Source organism: Ochotona princeps, chromosome 15 (assembly GCF_030435755.1).
Source record: "Ochotona princeps isolate mOchPri1 chromosome 15, mOchPri1.hap1, whole genome shotgun sequence".
NCBI lineage: Eukaryota > Metazoa > Chordata > Mammalia > Lagomorpha > Ochotonidae > Ochotona > Ochotona princeps.
Genome location: NC_080846.1, coordinates 7,977,518 through 7,995,312, shown reverse-complemented (window position 1 = coordinate 7,995,312; position 17,795 = coordinate 7,977,518). Strand labels below are relative to the sequence as shown.

General features: G+C 43.6%; 1 protein-coding gene across 15 annotated transcripts in view; it reads right to left on the bottom strand.

Annotated features, from left to right (window-relative positions):
* The window catches only part of RBFOX2 (RNA binding fox-1 homolog 2), a 250,143-nt gene that overhangs the window by 71,455 nt on the left and 160,893 nt on the right, over positions 1–17,795 (bottom strand). For 2 of the 15 annotated variants that reach the window (XM_058673326.1, XM_004589550.4), the window contains exon 1: positions 8,284–8,503. The exons of 11 other annotated variants lie outside the window; for them this stretch is intronic. In XM_058673326.1, coding sequence (XP_058529309.1) covers positions 8,284–8,310 — 27 coding nt within the window. In that variant the 5' untranslated portion in view covers positions 8,311–8,503. Of the gene's footprint in view, positions 1–8,283; positions 8,542–17,795 lie in introns of those variants that run through there. 2 more of the 15 variants (XM_004589552.2, XM_036492383.2) reach the window with 2 other exon arrangements.

Sequence of the window (17,795 nt, the reverse complement as noted above, 5' to 3'; positions counted from 1 at the left end):
TAGTGGGATGGGAAAGGCAGGGTTCAAGTGCTCGGGCCCTTTCCCCTCTCTTCGAGGCAGTTCCAGAACAGCCTAGCTCCCTGCTTGTGGCCTGGGAAAGCAGTCGAGGACGGCCCAAAGCCTTGGGACCCTGCAACCACGTGGGAGACCTGGAAGAGACTCTGGGCTCCTGGCTTTGGAGTGGCTCAGCTCTGGCCATGATGGCCACTTGGAGAGTGAACCAGAGGCCTGTGAAGGCAGACATTGTTACTACAGGCAGTATTCTAAGCTGAAAATACAAAATATTTCACATTCAAAAGATTTTTTGAGCACCACTGATACTCAAAAAGTTTCTATTTTAGTTTTTGGGAGGTTGGATGAAGAATGTCCAACCAGTGAAGTCTATGCAAATATTTCAAAATTCAGAAACATTCAGAAATCCCAAACGCATTGATCTCAGGCATTCTGGGTAAGGGAAGCCCAATTTTCAATTGGTGATTTATAGAAAATGTTTGTAGAACCTGAAGACTCAAGATCTAATCCCTTCACTCAGATGCCATTTTGTCCCTTCAAAACTTTTTATAAAGAAGTTCTTAATCAACATTAACTAAACAAATGGTCATCTAATTTGTAGATGTAAAAGTATTGAGCTATAATTTCACTAATCATTCATATATATTATTTTCTGCATAAATACTTCTTTGAACAATAAAACATAAAGCTTAGTTAAAGAACTTGAGTAATTTAGAATAAATTTAAAATTTCCAGTAATATGACATCAAGTTCTAATTTTCAGAAACGACATCTCCTTTTGTAAACAGAAATCTAGATGTATTTCCTGAGTGATTAATTAAATAAGAAATGTTATTCTAACATGCTGAAACTGATGGCTCTTCAAAAAAAAAAGCCCGCAAGGGGCATAATGACAATATCATGCTAAAGCTAAGAATATTTCTGGGGGCCAGTGCTGTGGTGTACGGGAAAGCCACTGCTTGTCACAACAGCATCCCGGATGGGCATGGTGGGACTCTGGCTGCTCCAGCTCTGCTCCACTGCCTGCTAACACACTTTAGAAGAGAAGCGTAAGATGGAGCTGGGCCTCTGCACCCATGTGGGAGACCCGGGAATCCTGGCTTCATGCTGGTCCAGCCCTGGCCCCACTGTACCATTTGGAGAGTGAACCAGCTGATGGAAGATCCTCTCTTGAATGAATAAGTAAATCCTTAAAAGAAAGGGGGGCGAGTGGCCATTTCTGTTAAATGGGTCATGAAAAGGTTTTTGGAAAATGCCTATTTTTAAACAAAGTTATATACAGATTTAATTTTTTTCCACACTTCTTTTAGTTCCATTTGCTCTTGGAACTACCCTTACACTTATTTTACAGTTATTTTTATTGTTGCTACTGATAAAGAGCCTTATAATTTTGGTTCTTAGACACTTTGTTGGATACAGTTTTAATATGAGGGAAGGGACAGGACTTAAGCTGAGTCTCACTACGGATGCTGTCATGTCAAAGCAGCATTTTTTTTTAATATTTATTTATTTTTATTGCAAAGTCAGATGTAGAGAGGAGGAGAGACAGAGGAAGATCTTCCATCAGATGATTCACTCCCCGGGTGACCGCAATGGCCAGTGCTGCGCCAATCCAAAGTCAGGATCCAGGAACTTCTTCCAGGTCTCCCACGCGGGTCCCAAAGGCTTTGAGCCGTCCACAATTGTGTTCCCAGGCCACAAGCAGGGAGCTGGATGGGAAGTGGAGCTGCCGGGATTAGAACCGGCGCCCATATGGGATCCCGGCACATTCAAGGTGAGGATTTCAATCACTACCCTATCGCACCGGGCCCAAAGCAGCATTTCTAATACGTGAGTGTGAAAGACGAAAAACACAGTGACAGCAACTTTGAGGGATCAGGAGAAGCTCCAGGGGCTAGAAGATGGTATACTCTGCAATGGAGGAGAAAACCAGTATTCCACACAGGAGCTGCAGGTAGCATCCCCTCATTTAGAGGATATAAATAGCTGATGACACTCCATGATCAGTAAGTTATAAAAACTGAGGAAAGTCAAGCATGTCATCATGAAGCAACACATACAATAAGTACATGATACTTCGCAATACTCATAAATGGTATTTTAACTTAGTAATTAGGTATAAATAATAAGTCACTCATAAGTTAAGGCAATCAGTCTAGACAATAAAGATTCCGGAAACATTCTCACCTATGGGCAGGAAGGTGGGAAAATGAGGAAGAACACAGTTTACTAAGAGACGGCTCAGTGCATCTTGAGATATTTGGGTTCTAAGCAGATGTGACGAAACCATGCCAACAGGAATGAGAGAACTACGGTAACAAAACCAGATTTCATTGGAAGAAAAACTTTTCTTTGTAATGGCTGACAATAGCACTACTGATTTTATGAAGCTGGTAGTCTAAAGAAAGGGCATGCATATTTGCAATTAAATAGATGTTGGGTTTGAAAGCTAGGCCTGTCATTCCCAGAATTACCATGTTATTAGACCTCTTGAATCTTAATGTCTTATTGAAAAATGAGAAACACCTAAACAGATCACTGATACGTATGATATTAACACTAACTGTCGTGTCTGTATATATGATATCTGTGCACAGTCACTGGTGCAAAAATCAAAAGGTTTTTCAGTAACAGTCATTATTAGTGGTGGTTAAGAACAGGAATGAAGGAGCCAAACTGTTTGGGTTTAAATTCTGGTTGCCACCTTGGCCATGTCAGTTAATCTCGCCATAACCCCCTCTTCTTCCTCTCTGCAAACCAGACAAGAGCGGTCCTCATCTCATAAAGCTGCTGAGAAAGTTAACTCACTTCACACACATAAGATACTGAAGATGCTGCTTAATGCACAGTAGGCCTTCTACAATGCCACCTGTTACTATTATTATGTAATATAGGAACAAATTCATTTTACTCAATAGTAAACTCTGTTACTGCAAGTGTGAGCTAGTCAGAGATGGGAATTCCAAAAGGCAATCAGTCTCAACCAAACTGATTCCACACATTAAACAAATAGTAACAAGCTAATCCCTACAGTGCAGTGGCTATAACTGTCTAGGTGTGAATGTCCACAACATCTTAGTCACAGACTCAGGCAAGGAACCCAATCATCACACACCTTGCTTCCTCTTTTGTAGAGTGAGGACAGTACAAGGTTGTCGAGAGGATTCAATGACTTAGAGCAGGTATAGTGCTGCAAACAGCACCTGATGGTCAGCATGTACAAGGGTTAGCGATTCGAACAGCTACACCCAGACACTGTTCTAGACACCAGGAATACAAAAGACTGACCAGGTCACTGACCAAATGGAGATTGATTGCAATTCTTGGTGAAGAGGGAGGCGGGTGGGGTGAGACAAACCCTAAACAAGGAACAATGAACACTAGCATCAGTGACAGGTGAGGAAGGACTGGGAGGAGGGGACAGAGAAGAAGGTCAAGGAAAAACTTGCCTTGCCAAGTAACCCATGAGCAGAGCAGGTGGGCAGTTATGGGAAGAGTGCTCCTGGCATGAGAAAGGCAGAAGAAATGGTCCTGAGCTTGGGGGTGGAAGGCCATAGCAACAGTGGAGGCCAGAGCTACTGCACAAAGAGCAAGCAGCGTCACAAGGAGCGGCAGCAGAGCCTGCCTGGGCCCTGACCACCTTAGCCAGGCAGGACGCTGAGTCTGAAGGGAAACAACCCTAAGGTTCAAACACAGGAGGACAGAGATCACACTTGTGTTTACATTGCATAAATGTGTTGAAATACTACATGGCACTCCATAAAAACATACACTACTTATTACGGACAAATTTTAAAAAAAGCTTTTTAGAGGAACATTTGCCTTTTGAATGATTCATTCTGGCGATGACCAGGGAGGAATTACCTGACTCCAAGGTTCTTGGACTTAACCATGATTTAATGGTCACAGAGAACAGCTCAGGGTCCTGGAAATGCAACCAGCACTTCCAGGCAGCCGACACAGCATCTCTGACCAGCCAGGAGAGGCTGAGCATCAGGACCCAGTAATATGAGCAGCAAGGCACGAGCTGCAGAGGAGCCTTCTGCTGGGCGCGGGGATTGCCACAGGAACCTGATTGTGCTGTGGGACACTGGAAATGGAGCAGCGAGCAGTTTTGACTCAGAACAGAAGGTGTGGACCCCAAGGATGGTGTTCAGCCCTCAGGGACTGGGGCTGCCTACAGTGCTGCACACTGGATGACTTTCCCGGTGACAGCAAGCCTGAATCTCACAAATGTGGTCCAAGGCACAACCTCAGGTAGCAAATTGCAAGATGAAAAGCTACAGCATGAGACTCTATGAGCTGAAAGTAGGAATAGGGAGGAAACTGTTCTCCAACGGCAGTGTGTGCAGAGGGGCGGGTGCAGCATTTCAGGTAGAGCAAACCCCGCAGGGCCAAGGCCACGGGGGGTCAACTGCTGCCCCTGCCTGACAGCGCAGTGCCAGTACCTCTCGGCCTGGGCACGAGCACCCTCAGGTGGAGCCTGGCCGCCTGAGCCGACCTGATCCAAACTGCAAACTGCAGGAAAGGTGAGGGCGAAAAGAGCAGGGGCCAGGGCAACCACATAAAAAAGTCTGGCTGGGGAAGCAGGAGTAACAGAGGAGGAAAACCTTCTAATGAGCCAAACTTGTTCAAACTTAATAGCAGATCCACCTTGGGAATTCTAAAATAAGGAATATTGAAAACAATGGTACTTTTCAGAATCAGTTTTAGCCTTGGTAAGGAAATGGTTATAACCAAAGCTATGGAGCAGTGTAGAAGAATTCAGGAAGAAACCAAATCTCTGGAAAAAGTAAGGTCTTTTTTGCTCATTGTAAGGGAACATAAATTTCGTCTCAAACTAACAACCCCCAACTTGCCCAGAATCCTCCTGTGCAGCGCATAGAAAGTGGAAAGTGTGCCAAGATAAACAGTGCGGGCCTCGGCTCCCTGGATGAAGGGTGGGAAGGCAGCATGACTGGCAGGCAGCAGAATGGAATCACTTCAGGCAATGTCACAAAATGGAGCCGGAGTAACCTGGGGGCTTCCAGGATTCCCAGAAAAGGGGATGTGATGGACAAAAACTGCCAGAGAGGCTTCCTAGCCCAACTTATTTAAAACAAGCAAACAAAAAAACAGAAAGGAGAGAGGGGAAGGAAACAAAGCAAAACATACCTGCTCTTTTATCTGTCCTTAATTAAGCATAAAATTCCCTCCCTCTTCTCTGCTCCCACCACCCAGGACTTGGAAGCAGAAGCGCACAGGCAGCAGCTCAGGTGAAAGCCTTCAGCCTCTCAGCTACAAAGACTAGAGATAGCAGACAATGGAACTGGTGATTCATTACAAAAGAATAAACTCGGAGCTAGCGGCCTGCTGCCACATGGACACGCCACACTATTTAAAGGAACAGCAACCCTCTTTCCAATCTTCCTTATTCTTAACACCTTCCCTTCTCAGTACTGATGGAAAACAGATTTGGAAGAAAATGCCAGCAAAGCACTGAGCTGCCCAAGAAGGGGAGGGCTTTGTGTTCCATAGAAACTGGCAGCCTCATATCCTAGCAGAGCACAAGAATTTCCTATCCTATCCATACTGTGAAATTTCTTCCTCTCTAACACATTTTCCTTTTCAACAATATATAACTGAGTTTGAGCCTTTATTTTCTTTACTACTTAGGAGAGAAATCATTTGTAGCTTTTCTAGTTTCACGCAAATATTTTTGATCTACTTTTTATTCTCATAAGAAGATGCAAGCATTTGATTCACATGTTTGTAACAGAAATCCAGCAAACACACCTGGAAACCCACATGAACAAAAAGTCATTGTTATTTTTAAAGTTTATCTGCTAGATACGAATTTTGTCATTAAATTACTTAGTGTAAATGACAGAGCGGTTTACTTACTTTAAAGAAAAGCAGGCCTTCTAAAACCAGGGCACAGGCCCTCGTGAATCCTGCCCTGGATCTAATCCTGCGTGATGGGAATGTCACCCACTGACAGCCATCCTTCCACTGATGTAGACAGGATCTGAGCTGAGCACGCAAAAAACTCAGCCGTACTACACTAGCAGGTCACTAAATATAATAAATCATTTCGTTTTGATAACCCAGCCTTGACCAGTGTGGACCGTCTACAGCGAGAAAGCTGTTAAGTGTTAGGATTGGATGTCTGCTTCAGAAAAACAAAACCAAAACTCGAACAAAACCTCAGGACAAAGCAAAGATTTGTTTAACTTGGTCATTTCCTTTTTTTTTTTTTGCAGATTATTATAACCAGCTGTATATATTACATTAACATAAGAATCACATACAGCAAAACAAATGGGCTGGAAGACTGCAGATTCACAAATTTGACATTCCTTCCTTCCCAGATGTAAAAATCCAGGATGGGTAAAAACCACCTCCCTTTTTCTTTCAGTTTTCTGGCAGGTCTGAAGAAAAACAGGATGATTTTAATTTATCTACTACAACTCTTAACCACCCAAAAATCCTTCGCAGTGTCCAGGTATTTGCTCCACTCCACTCCCATAACCATCATTTCTTAAGGTCTGAGAAGGAGGACCACAACCAGCAAAGGCGCCTAAGCGCGAGCGCTTAACTCAGGCTCACGCATCCCCACCAGCTCCTCCAGGAACCACAGGGAAAGACTTCAAGAAGACTGGAGAACTCTGCTTATAAAAACTTCCAGTCTAGATTACTCTTTCACTGATTTCCTACATACGTGTGTGTGTGTGTGTATATATATATATGTGTGTGTATATGTATATGTATACATATATATGTATACACACATATAAATATACATATAGAAAGTCAACTAGTTGAAAAGCCCTGGGTAATAACTGGGAAAGAAGAGAGCTCTCACCCTCTAGTGCTGTCAGTTAATGAAAACTCAAAACGGGCTCCAAGCATCACTGCCCAAGTAACAAAGAGAATCCAGAAAAGGGATTTCTCTCTTATGGAAATTGAAACAAAAATAAAGTAGTGCTTCAAAATAATTTCTCAGACTCATGAGAAATGGCTAAGAATCGGATGAGAGCTATTCCAGGGGCTCCTCAGCTGGGCCCGAGAAGGAGGGCTCTGAACCCCTCCACAATCCCTTCTCCTGGAGGATCCCATGGCGAAGATCCTTTCTTTGATACCTTCCTCCCGGCGGGCTCACCAAGGCAAAACCTCCCTGCAGGTCTCCCCGCTTCCACACAGCACTGCAGCACATTATATAATGCTAAACTGAACAAGATCCCAGCTCCTTAAAAAAAAAAAAAGAAAAGAAAGGTGCCTCCCTCCACACAGCCAGCTGACTCTCTCGCCCTCCGGTGACAGGGAGAGGAAAAGGGGGAAGAGAACACAAAAAAGGGGCAACCTCCTTAAAAGGAAAGCACTGGCCGGTGATGAAATTTCCCTGCAGAGCATTAAAAGCCTGGAGTGAAGCAGAGTTTAACTGTGGGACCAAAGGACTTCCGTGGTCTATCATGGAAATGCTTTCTCATTGATAAATCACAGCCCATTCTTTCCACTCACCCCATACATAAAGCAAACAGGAGAGAAGGGTGCCAACAGGAAAGCCAGTCCTGCCAGGGAGAGCTGTGGACAAGCATTCACCTCTCCGTTTGTCAGGAATGACTTGCTAAAATGCAGATCAGATATTGCCTGGCACAGCCATCAGGACGGGGGTGGGGAGATCCATCTTCCATCTCCTACTCTCTCCTTCAGATGCCTTTTGAGGTCCGCGTAATTGTCATTTGTACAGTCAGGGAGGGGTCGACCTGTCTCTGTCACACCTGGATGCTCCCATGATTCCCACGGAAAATATTCTTTGTCAGTTAACAAAGCCACAGAAACGAAACATTCCTTTTTAAGCTTCATTTTTAGCAAGCCGTTCAGAATGCAAGGGCAGCAAAACTGCAATTCCATAGCCAATGCTGAGAAACCGAAGCCAATAAGGTATCAGATTTCCATCGAACACATTCTTCTGCAATTTGTAAAAGGCCATCAAAGCTCTCCTTCATTTTTGGCAGTCTACAAGTCTCCCTAAATCTGCAGCCTTTCTCCCTCCCTCAGATCCAAGACAAAGAGGTAGACAAATCCCCACAGGGTCTCCCCCGAGCTTGGGCTGCACAGCACAGGAAGCAGACATCAGCTACGGAGCTGCGGGAAGGGAAGGAAAAGACCGACACAGAGACAGACAGCGGCGATACAAAAAGCGAGCCTTTCCTAACGAGATGCCCAAGCCTTTACTGCGATCCCGGACTGGACATGTCTCCAACCCTAAGAAGGAAGCACACGTCTTACCTGAGTTACCATTTTCTTTTTCTCCATAAACGGAACAGAAGAGGTGATAAACCCTTCGGAGCAGCAGAGCTGGGCACACCTCCACTGCCGCCTCTTCTTCCCCCCTCCCCCCCAGGCTAGCTCTTTAAGGGCGAATAATCGCTCTTTCTGGATACCGTTTGCCTTTCTTTTTCTTTCTAGTGTTTCTTCCTTTCTTTTCTCTTCCTCTCTGGCAGTCTCTCCCCCTCCTCCTTTCTCCAGCTCCCTCCCATATCTCAGGCAGATGGCTGAAGGAAGCCCCACCCCTGAATGCCTAAGGTAATTAATCAGAGGAGAGCCCCACCTCTTCCTCCTCCCCAACCCCTCCCAGCAGGCTGACAGCTCCCGACTCCAAGAGCAGGCCTGCAGAAGAAGGGCAGTATGGTGGGTGCTTTGCGCACGCGTGTGTGCATCCCAGTGTGTGCGCGTGTGTGCATCCGAGTGTGTGTGTGTGTGTGGTGTGTATGAGCTCGCGCCCGCGCACAAGACGGAGAGGGGGAAATGGGGGAGGAGCAGGCGCCATGTGCGGGCATATTTTAAGGATGGCATTAATTAGATAGCATTGAAAGCATTCATTACAACTTACTACAGTTTGGACTGAGAGGTTCTAGCCTGGAATATCTGATAATAATAAATGAACCATTTTTTTTTTTACAAAGGCTTTCACTGATGTATGGCTTATAGCTGAAATACAGGATGGGCATACTTAAAAACTTGCTGGTTTTAGAAGACTAGGCCAATCTCAGGAAGGCAAAGGATTCCAGGAGGTCTGTTTACATATTGAAAAGGGGGGGGGGTCTACTAGACACTACTGCTTTAGGAAGTGAAGCCGGACACAAAGGTGTGCGTACAGCAACAGCAGCCCAAACAGTGTCCATCCTTTGTGCCCGTGGCCCTCTGATTTTCAGCCTTTGCTGTTAGAAGACTAAATTCATTCTTATGTACAGACTGGACATCTCTGCCATCATTGTAAATAGTAACTGTTACTACATACTACTAGAAATACAGACAATTCAGGAGACATTTGTTCAACCCTTGAGTTTCTTTAGTGTTCTGTTTAAAAGACATAATGAAAATACACCAAAGATGTGGTTTACTTCAGACGTCCTGGTCTAATTCTGTGTTCTATTACCTGTAACACAAGAAACTTTAACCTCTAATAACCTGTTTTTATTTTCTACTAGTAAATAATCTATGAACATTACGAGTTTATGATCTTATTATTATCTCATAAAGATTTTCTAATTTTTTTACATTCTAACAAGGTCCCATTCTAAATTTATTAGGCATTTTAGTTGTGCCATATTTATGCTGTTATACTATCGCAGAGACTACTCAAAGGTCAAAAAAGGTGAATTCCAAAATTATGCTTTCTATTTTTAAAGTTAATACTACATAAAGAAATCAAATCACATTGGGAATACACAGCTTTTTGCTGTCTCCATTAGGACTGTGTGACAAATGTAGTAGAATGGGCTTTTAGACGGCCACTGTCCAAACTGCAGGCCAGCAAGGTGCCTACCAGTATCCCTGTGCACTCCCTCGGTTAGTGGTCACTTTAATAATTCTGAAATGGGCCCAGGGCCTACCAAGCATCATCTATTCTGAGCACAATGATAGGCATCATTTTGGGCATTCCACATCTTTTCGCATACTTTCAGTATAATCTATAATATATACATATATATATATATATTAAAAGATAGGAACTTCAGATTTGACGCACAAAAAATGTTACATGCAAAGGAATAGAAAGACTGATACTAGGCCTCTTCTTATTTAACATTAGTATAAATGTTTTGGAAGACAGAACTTTTAGTGTACCTGCAACTGGAACGTCAATCAAGGGCATGAAGTACAAAGGGTTTTCTTTTTTTTTTTAAGATTTATTTTATTTTTATTGGAAAGTCAAATATACAGAGAGGAGGAGAGGCAGAGAGGAAGATCTTCCATCCGATGATTCACTCCCCAAGTGACTGCAACAGCCGGTGCTGTGCCAATCCGAAGCCAGGATCCAGGAACTTCTAGGTCTCCCACGCGAGTGCAGAGTCCCAAGGCTTTGGGCCATCCTTGACTGCTTTCCCAGGCCACAAGCAGGGAGGTGGATGGGAAGTGGCGCTGCCGGGATTAGAACTGGCACTCATACAGGATCCCAGTGCGTTCAAGGCGAGGGCTTGGCAGCTAGGTCACGCCGCCGGGCCCGAAGTACAAAGGGTTTTTAAGGCAAAGTGAACAAACAGCAGATGGAACCCCAACCCACTGCCATACTTTCAGAAAGTCTAAATCATGATTATAGGATGATGATTTTCAGTTTTAATATGTCAAATAAACTCAAGAATTACTGAAAGTTACTCCCTGAATCCACTGGTCATTATCCTCCTGGCAAAAAACCCACCCACAAGAAGACAGACACCCCTATTCCCACCCCCACGGCACCCTTCACACTGGCTCTAGAAAAGTCCCTGCCAACTTGACATCTGGCTGTGATTATAGCCATCATACATCACAGAAAGAAACAGGCCTCAGAGTATTATTATTTTTCAAAGATTTTTTTTTATTTTTCCTTTTGGAAAGGCAGATACACAGAGAGGAGGAGATATAGAGAGAAAGACCTTCCATTCGCTGGTTCACTGTCCAAGTGGCTGTAATGGCCCAAACTGAACCGATCTGAAACCAGGAGTCAGGAGTTCCTTCTGAGTCTCCCACATGTGTACAGGGCCCCCAGGCTTTGGGCCATCCTCCACTGCTTTCCCATGACACAAACAAAGAGCTTGAGGGAAGTGGAAAAGCCGGGACTTAACCTGGCACTCATACGCGATCCCGGTGGATGCAAGGTGAGAACTTTAGACACTATGCCATCATGCCAGACCTTCAGAATTTTTTTTTTTTAATGGAAAGGCAAATTAAAGAGATTCCCACCTACAGGACTAGGTATACAGGTTATCCTGGGCCCAGGCATGCTGCTTTTCTACACTAAGGATTGGTATTTTACACTGCAAATAGAAGATTCACCAGCTCATTGCCATTAAAAAGTCAGTGTGAGCTACAAATTAAAACTACAGAAATGATTTTAATCAACACACTGAATGCCAGGCCCATCACACTGCTACCTGAAGTGTGTCCCTGACTTCACAGACTGACATGTGGGACAGCAGAACGAATGCACATCCTGGGACAGACACCAATGAAAACCACTGGAGTACACCAGCAGTCAAAGCACCTGAAAATGTACCAAGGAGAAATTCCATGTGTGTGTTTGTGTAGAGCCAGGGCCAAGGAAGAAATGTATGTTGCTAGTCTCTCATTCTTATTGTGTAGGCAAATACACAATAAGAATGTCATCTAAGAGAGGAGACTGTATTCGCCTCCATCGGTCATTCCTGGCTTCCAGTGGAGCACCAAAGACATGGCAGGTACCAGAATATATTTGCTCAAAGCACAAGGGGCACTCCTAAATGTTTCCTTGGTGATTCATGCAATCTCCAGAACTCCAGCTTTCTTTCTTCTATACTACTCAACCGAAGTGTATCTTATTGAAATCACCAAAGATCCCCAAACTGAGACAGCCTAATTCAGTGGAGATTCTGTATCTGCTTTGATCTGTCAGTAGCACTCGGCAGTTCCTCCATTTCCTTGCTGTTTGCTTCAGATGAGGTCAGCGGACAGTCCTCTTTTCTTGCTCATTCCCTCCCTGGTCTTACTATTCTTCCTGTTATCCTCTGAATGCTTATATTGCTAGAGGTACCATCTTTTTATTGCATCCCCCAGGGGCAGAGCTACACACATACATGTCCAATGGAAATCTATTTTCTCACATGCCTTTTTGTGCAGACACGATCCACAGCGCTCATCCACTTCTCAACAAGGTGTAAACTTCAAGTCTCCAGGTAAGCTGTGCACACCTGCTCTAGGTGTTCCAACGCATGCCAACACTTCAGTCACTGCCATTCACCCTGTTCATTCCCTCGTGTCTATACTTAGATACTCTACACATTTAATTTAAAAGACCCAAATGAATCCTCAAAATCAAACCAAAACACTAATTCATACAACAAACAGCTAAGGACCTACCACATGCCAGGCATGGTTGCAGGCACTCAGACTGTCAGCGGTGGGTGGGGGAGAACCCGTGACAGATACGGATCTAACTTCTGATGTGAAGTTTGACTTCCAGGACTCATCTAGCCACAGTGGCTGCCTTGGTGAGTGGCTAACCTTTCCAACAGGTGAAACAGCCACTACTTCTTGAGAGCCTGCTCTGTGGCAGCCTCTTGTCACAACTGCACATATCAGCTTCAGTCTCCAGGACCAGGATGAGGTATTTTGATTTCTTTCTCAGAAAAGAGGGGACCAAAGCTAGATGAACGGAGTAACTTGCCTTTGCTGGCTTCACAAGCTGCAGAGCTCATGTTTAAATCTAAATCTGTCGGGAAGCCTGGAGTCCTCCCCAGAATGCTTCTCCTCATTCAACACACCCTAAAACAAACAGGCGCTTCCCAGGTACCTAGCTTGGCCCCTTTCTTCTCAATCCTATGACCACAAACTTAGTTCTGCCCTCACGACTCTATATTCAGCTTTGCGCTTGCGTCTCTGCTGCTAGTCTCTCATTCTTCCACCACAGGGATTCTTCCAAACACAGATCTCATCATTTCCCTGGTACGAATTCTGGACTGTTCTCCACACCCTATGGAAGGAGTCCTAGTCTTACCTAAGACACACTTTATCACTTTCTGAGCTCTCCCCTTCCTTGACACGCTGGCAGAAATGCAACTAGCTCCTCAGTGACCCCATGTTCCTGTTCTCCACTTGAATGTGGTCATTCATCTAGCCAATTATTCTCTAACGCTTCCTTCAGGGATATCTAATTCTAGAAAACTTCCTTATCCTCCCTGTCCCATGTCTGTGTGGTTCATAATTGTCTGAGTTACTATTTCTGCCCAACTATGCCTGGACCATAAGTGGTCCAGAAATCACGGACAGAAATCATGTGGTACAGTGGGTGAAGCTGTCACCTGCAATGCCAGCATTCCATATGGCTGTCAGTTTGAGACCTGGCTCCTCCACTTCTGACCTAGCTCCCACTAATGACCTGGGAAAGCAGTGAAAGATGATGCCTCTAGGTTTTCCTATTAACTATGTGGGGAACCTGGAAGAAACTCCTGCCTGCTGGTTCCGGCCTGGCCCAGACCCAGCCAGTGAAGCCATTTGGGGAGTAAACCTGTGGAGAGAAGAGTGCTCTCTCTCTAATTCTGATTTCAAATAAATAAATATAAAAAGAGAGACATCATGTTTCACATTATATCCCTAGTTCTTTACCTGGTGCCTGGATGCACAGTAAATAAATGCTCATTGAAATAAAAAACAAAACACTAGATTTCCACCTCTTGCTACTTTTTATCCATTCATGAATAGGTAAGGATGAAGGGTATAAGTAGTTATCAAAATAACATAGGGGACTAGGAGCAAAAAAAATAAGATAGCGTTATTTTCTCCCATGAATATACTTGGAAATGTCTTTCTAATTATACATTTAACTTTAGTATCTTTTAGAAATCGGAAGCTGAAGAGGTCCCAAATGAGAAGTCTTATTTTTTATTTTATGGGAATAGTTCAGATTCTAGACAAAATAATACCCAGTAATTAAGAAAGAACACCTTGAGGTGGCCATGCTCATCATCATTTTATGCAGATGTGACTCAACTCCCCTGTCTCCACCCACGTACCAGGAATGCCATAAAAGCAGACCTGAGCAGCCCCAGCAAAGGGCAGGGTTTGCTCATACTTTCCCAGGCTGCCTTTGACACCCAAGTGAAAAGCAACATTAAAGGCAGAACATTTCCTGCAATAATAAAAACCTGTTAGTATAAAAGCTCGGCACAGCACGCCCCCACACGATAACCCTAACCAAGTATAAACAACAATTTACACCGAATAGGTATTAAATACCTTTCCAGAAGCATCTCTCACATAGCAACACTCTGACATCCTTTGCCAACATCCCTTTTAATATAAGTGAAGCCAAATTAGAGCGCTCGCTATTATTTCCCTAATTTTTCTTCTTTAGTCAAGGCTAATTTACATAGAACACATTCTAGAACAAAGAAGGATGCGAGTAGAATTTGAACCCAAATGTTGTAGATTATGCATATAAACACCAAATAATCCTCAAAAGTGTATCTTACCTCCCAAATTAAACCTTTAAAACAAGACTACAAAAAACATACCCTGGAACTCTGGTCAGAAAAATTACAAAGTATTATTTCATACATAAATATGTGGCTTCTGGTAGTTTATTCTTACTAGTCTACCTTTCAGATGTGCCAAACCCTAGACAACTGGAATCATACATGCAACTGAAACTGTATATGCATTCTCAGTTGTCTGTGAGAGAGTAAGCAAAAGGTTCTCAAATATTCAAAGGGATAGGATGTCAACAGATTTGTCAAAATTCCAGTCTAAATACAGACTCAACTCTTGGCTCCTTCCTAAGATGCCTGCCTAGTCCATGGGGCCTACTTCCCTCATGAAACTCTGCTACTTACCACTATCAAAAGGAAAATTATCAATAACTATATTATCAAGAAAATAATAGAGCATATACCTATGAGAGTTGCTATGTGCCATAACCTCCAGTATGAAAATATGACTCTGTTATCAAGTGACTGCACAGGTTGTTGTCTTATTTGTTTCTGTATCTCTAGGCCTGGCACAGAATCTGGTACATGACAGGTACTCAAACACATCCAGTATGCAGTCGAATAATTTAGAATGACTTCTCAAAGCATACGTACATTGCTGTACACCAAGACCATCTTCCCACAAAGATCTGAGTGGTCTGTGGGTTAATTCACTCTCTAGCATTTAGTCAAACTGAGCACACCTAGGTATCCAAATTATCTTCCAGGTTGGTAACCTGCTGTCCTTTCATCTTCCAAGTGTCCAATATCCTTCCCGTGCCCTCGGCAAGCCTAAACCCTCAGATAATGTTATTTTACTACAGCTCCAATAATTTAAAACATTGCTTCCTCTTCCTACAACTGCCCCATTCATAACCTGGGGCATAGATGAAGTCGAAGTGCCTGAGGAGTAACCAAGAACAGATAATATCTCCAAACTACAACAACAGTTATGTTTTCAGGCTAGGCAGGGGCTGTAAATGTTTAATTCAGAATAGTGTCTATCAGATTAACTTCAGAAACAGTTCCTCAGACAGACTTTTCTGGGCTGAGAGACTACACTCATCCCTCAAAACATTCCTAGCAAATCACTGTCTATGTAGTTGCCTATATTCTAAATTGATTTGAATTCTGCAAAAGTTATGAATAATAAAACAATCCATTTTGATTGCTCTTAAACAGGTAAAGTGTCTGACAGTCTCTTCCTTTACTACCTTGTGTCGATGGGACATCATCTTGTTTATCTCAACACTAGCAATTCTAGAAAGATTTCGTTAAAAACAGTGCAAAGTCCTTAATTTAAAAAATACTATTAAAATACTACTCAATCATGTCTTCAGTAATTTCCAATTGCATAGTGCACTGGCTCATAACCACAGATATTATGCAATGGGGAGCTCTGATTTAACTAAGTATAATAATATAACAAGAGCTAAAAACAACTTTGTTACCACAGTTGAAATAAGTCTGTGGGGTCCGGCGGCGTGGCCTAGTGGCTAAAGTCCTCGCCTTGAACGCCCAGGGAACCCATATGGGCGCCGGTTCTAATCCCGGCAGCTCCACTTCCCATCCAGCTCCCTGCTTGTGGCCTGGGAAAGCAGTCGAGGACGGCCCAGAGCTTTGGGACCCTGCACCCGCGTGGGAGACCTGGAAGAAGTTCCTGGTTCCCAGCTTTGGATCAGCGCAGCACCGGCCGTTGTGGTCACTTGGGGAGTGAATCATCGGATGGAAGATCTTCCTCTCTGTCTCTCCTCTCTGTGGATCAAATGAACAATTCCTACTCATTTATAAATGCACTGAAAGAAAACTGTTACCAGAATAAATCTGATTCTGAAGTAGGGATCAGTGTTAGGTGCAGTGGTTAGGATACCACCCAGGACACCCACAGCTTCTAGCAGAGTGCCTGGGTTCAAGCCCGGGCTCTACTTCTGATCCAGCCTCCTGCTAATACAACTCTGAGGGGAAGACCATGATGGCTCCAGGTTTTGGGTCCCTGCCTCCCACATGACAGGTCTGGATAGCACTGCAGACTCCAGGTTCCTGCCTGGCCCAAGCCTGAATGGTGTAGGTATTTGAGGAGAAAATCAGTACATGGAAGATCAGTATATGGAAGATCAATCTTTCTGCCTTTCAAACAAAAATAAATAAATGTAGTAAGGTAAACTTAATAATAGAGATTTTAGGGGCCAGTGTGATGGCTCTACTGGCTGTCTGCCTGTGAGTGCCAGAATCACATATGGGCACTGATTTGTGTCCCGGCTTCTCCGCTTCCCATCCAGCTCCCTGCTTGTGGCCTGAGAAAGAAGTATAGGGTGGTCCAAGGCCCTGGGACCCTGCACAGAAAGAGCTCCTGGCTCCTGGCTTTGGATTGGCTTAGCTCCAGCTGTTGCGGCCACTTGAGGGGGTGAACCAGTGGATGGAAGATCTTTCTCTCTGTAAATATACCTTCCCAATAAAAAAATAAATCTTTAAAAAAAGAGAGGTTCTAACAGCTTTGGATCCTTAAACTTAAAATGTTTTTAATCTCATTATTTACTGATGTGGAGGAATGGAAAACACATCTTAAAATTTAATGTCCCAGCCAGGAGCCCTGAGTGGTCTGTAGACGCAGAACAGTAAACTTCCTTCGGGACTAGGGAGAGGAGCTTTCTCTGGTCCTTACTTAGTTCCAACTTTGGATCCCCACCCTCTCTTGCAATGATCATCAGGGTCGCTCTGGAGCACCCCCCCCAAAAAAAAAAACTAACAAACAAACAAGATTAGAATAGACAGAGAACAACAAGGAAAGCTTAGCACCAGACAGGAAACGGTCAGGGTGGATTCACATATACCTTACTAGTTAGGACACAGAGATTAGATACTCCTCACTGGGGAAAGGAAGATTTCTCTGCACACTCCTCCTAAAACAGTTCTACACCTCAACTGTTGACATATGCCTTGCTAGAGTTATAAGTCAGTTTAGACTATCCTAAAATCTGCCAAGTTCAGTAGAATTATGCTTCAACGCTGTAGACTGCTAAATACTAAAATGAGGATAGACACGAGACAGCTGAATAGTACCCTATAGCCATTTTAAGCTGTATAGCAGCCGGTTCTGTGTATAAACTAAAACTGAAATGTCAATGAAGTAGTCACAGGATGTAGTTAAGAACTTGCATTTTTTAACATATTAGTTACTCAATACCATGACAATTAATTCCATAATGTTGTAAATTGTTGTTGATTATTATGTTGGGGCTTTTAATTGATCGGGATGATATTCTGCCAGCTCTACCTTCAGACCAGAGATGATCTCCCCAAGAAACCGTTGAATGTATC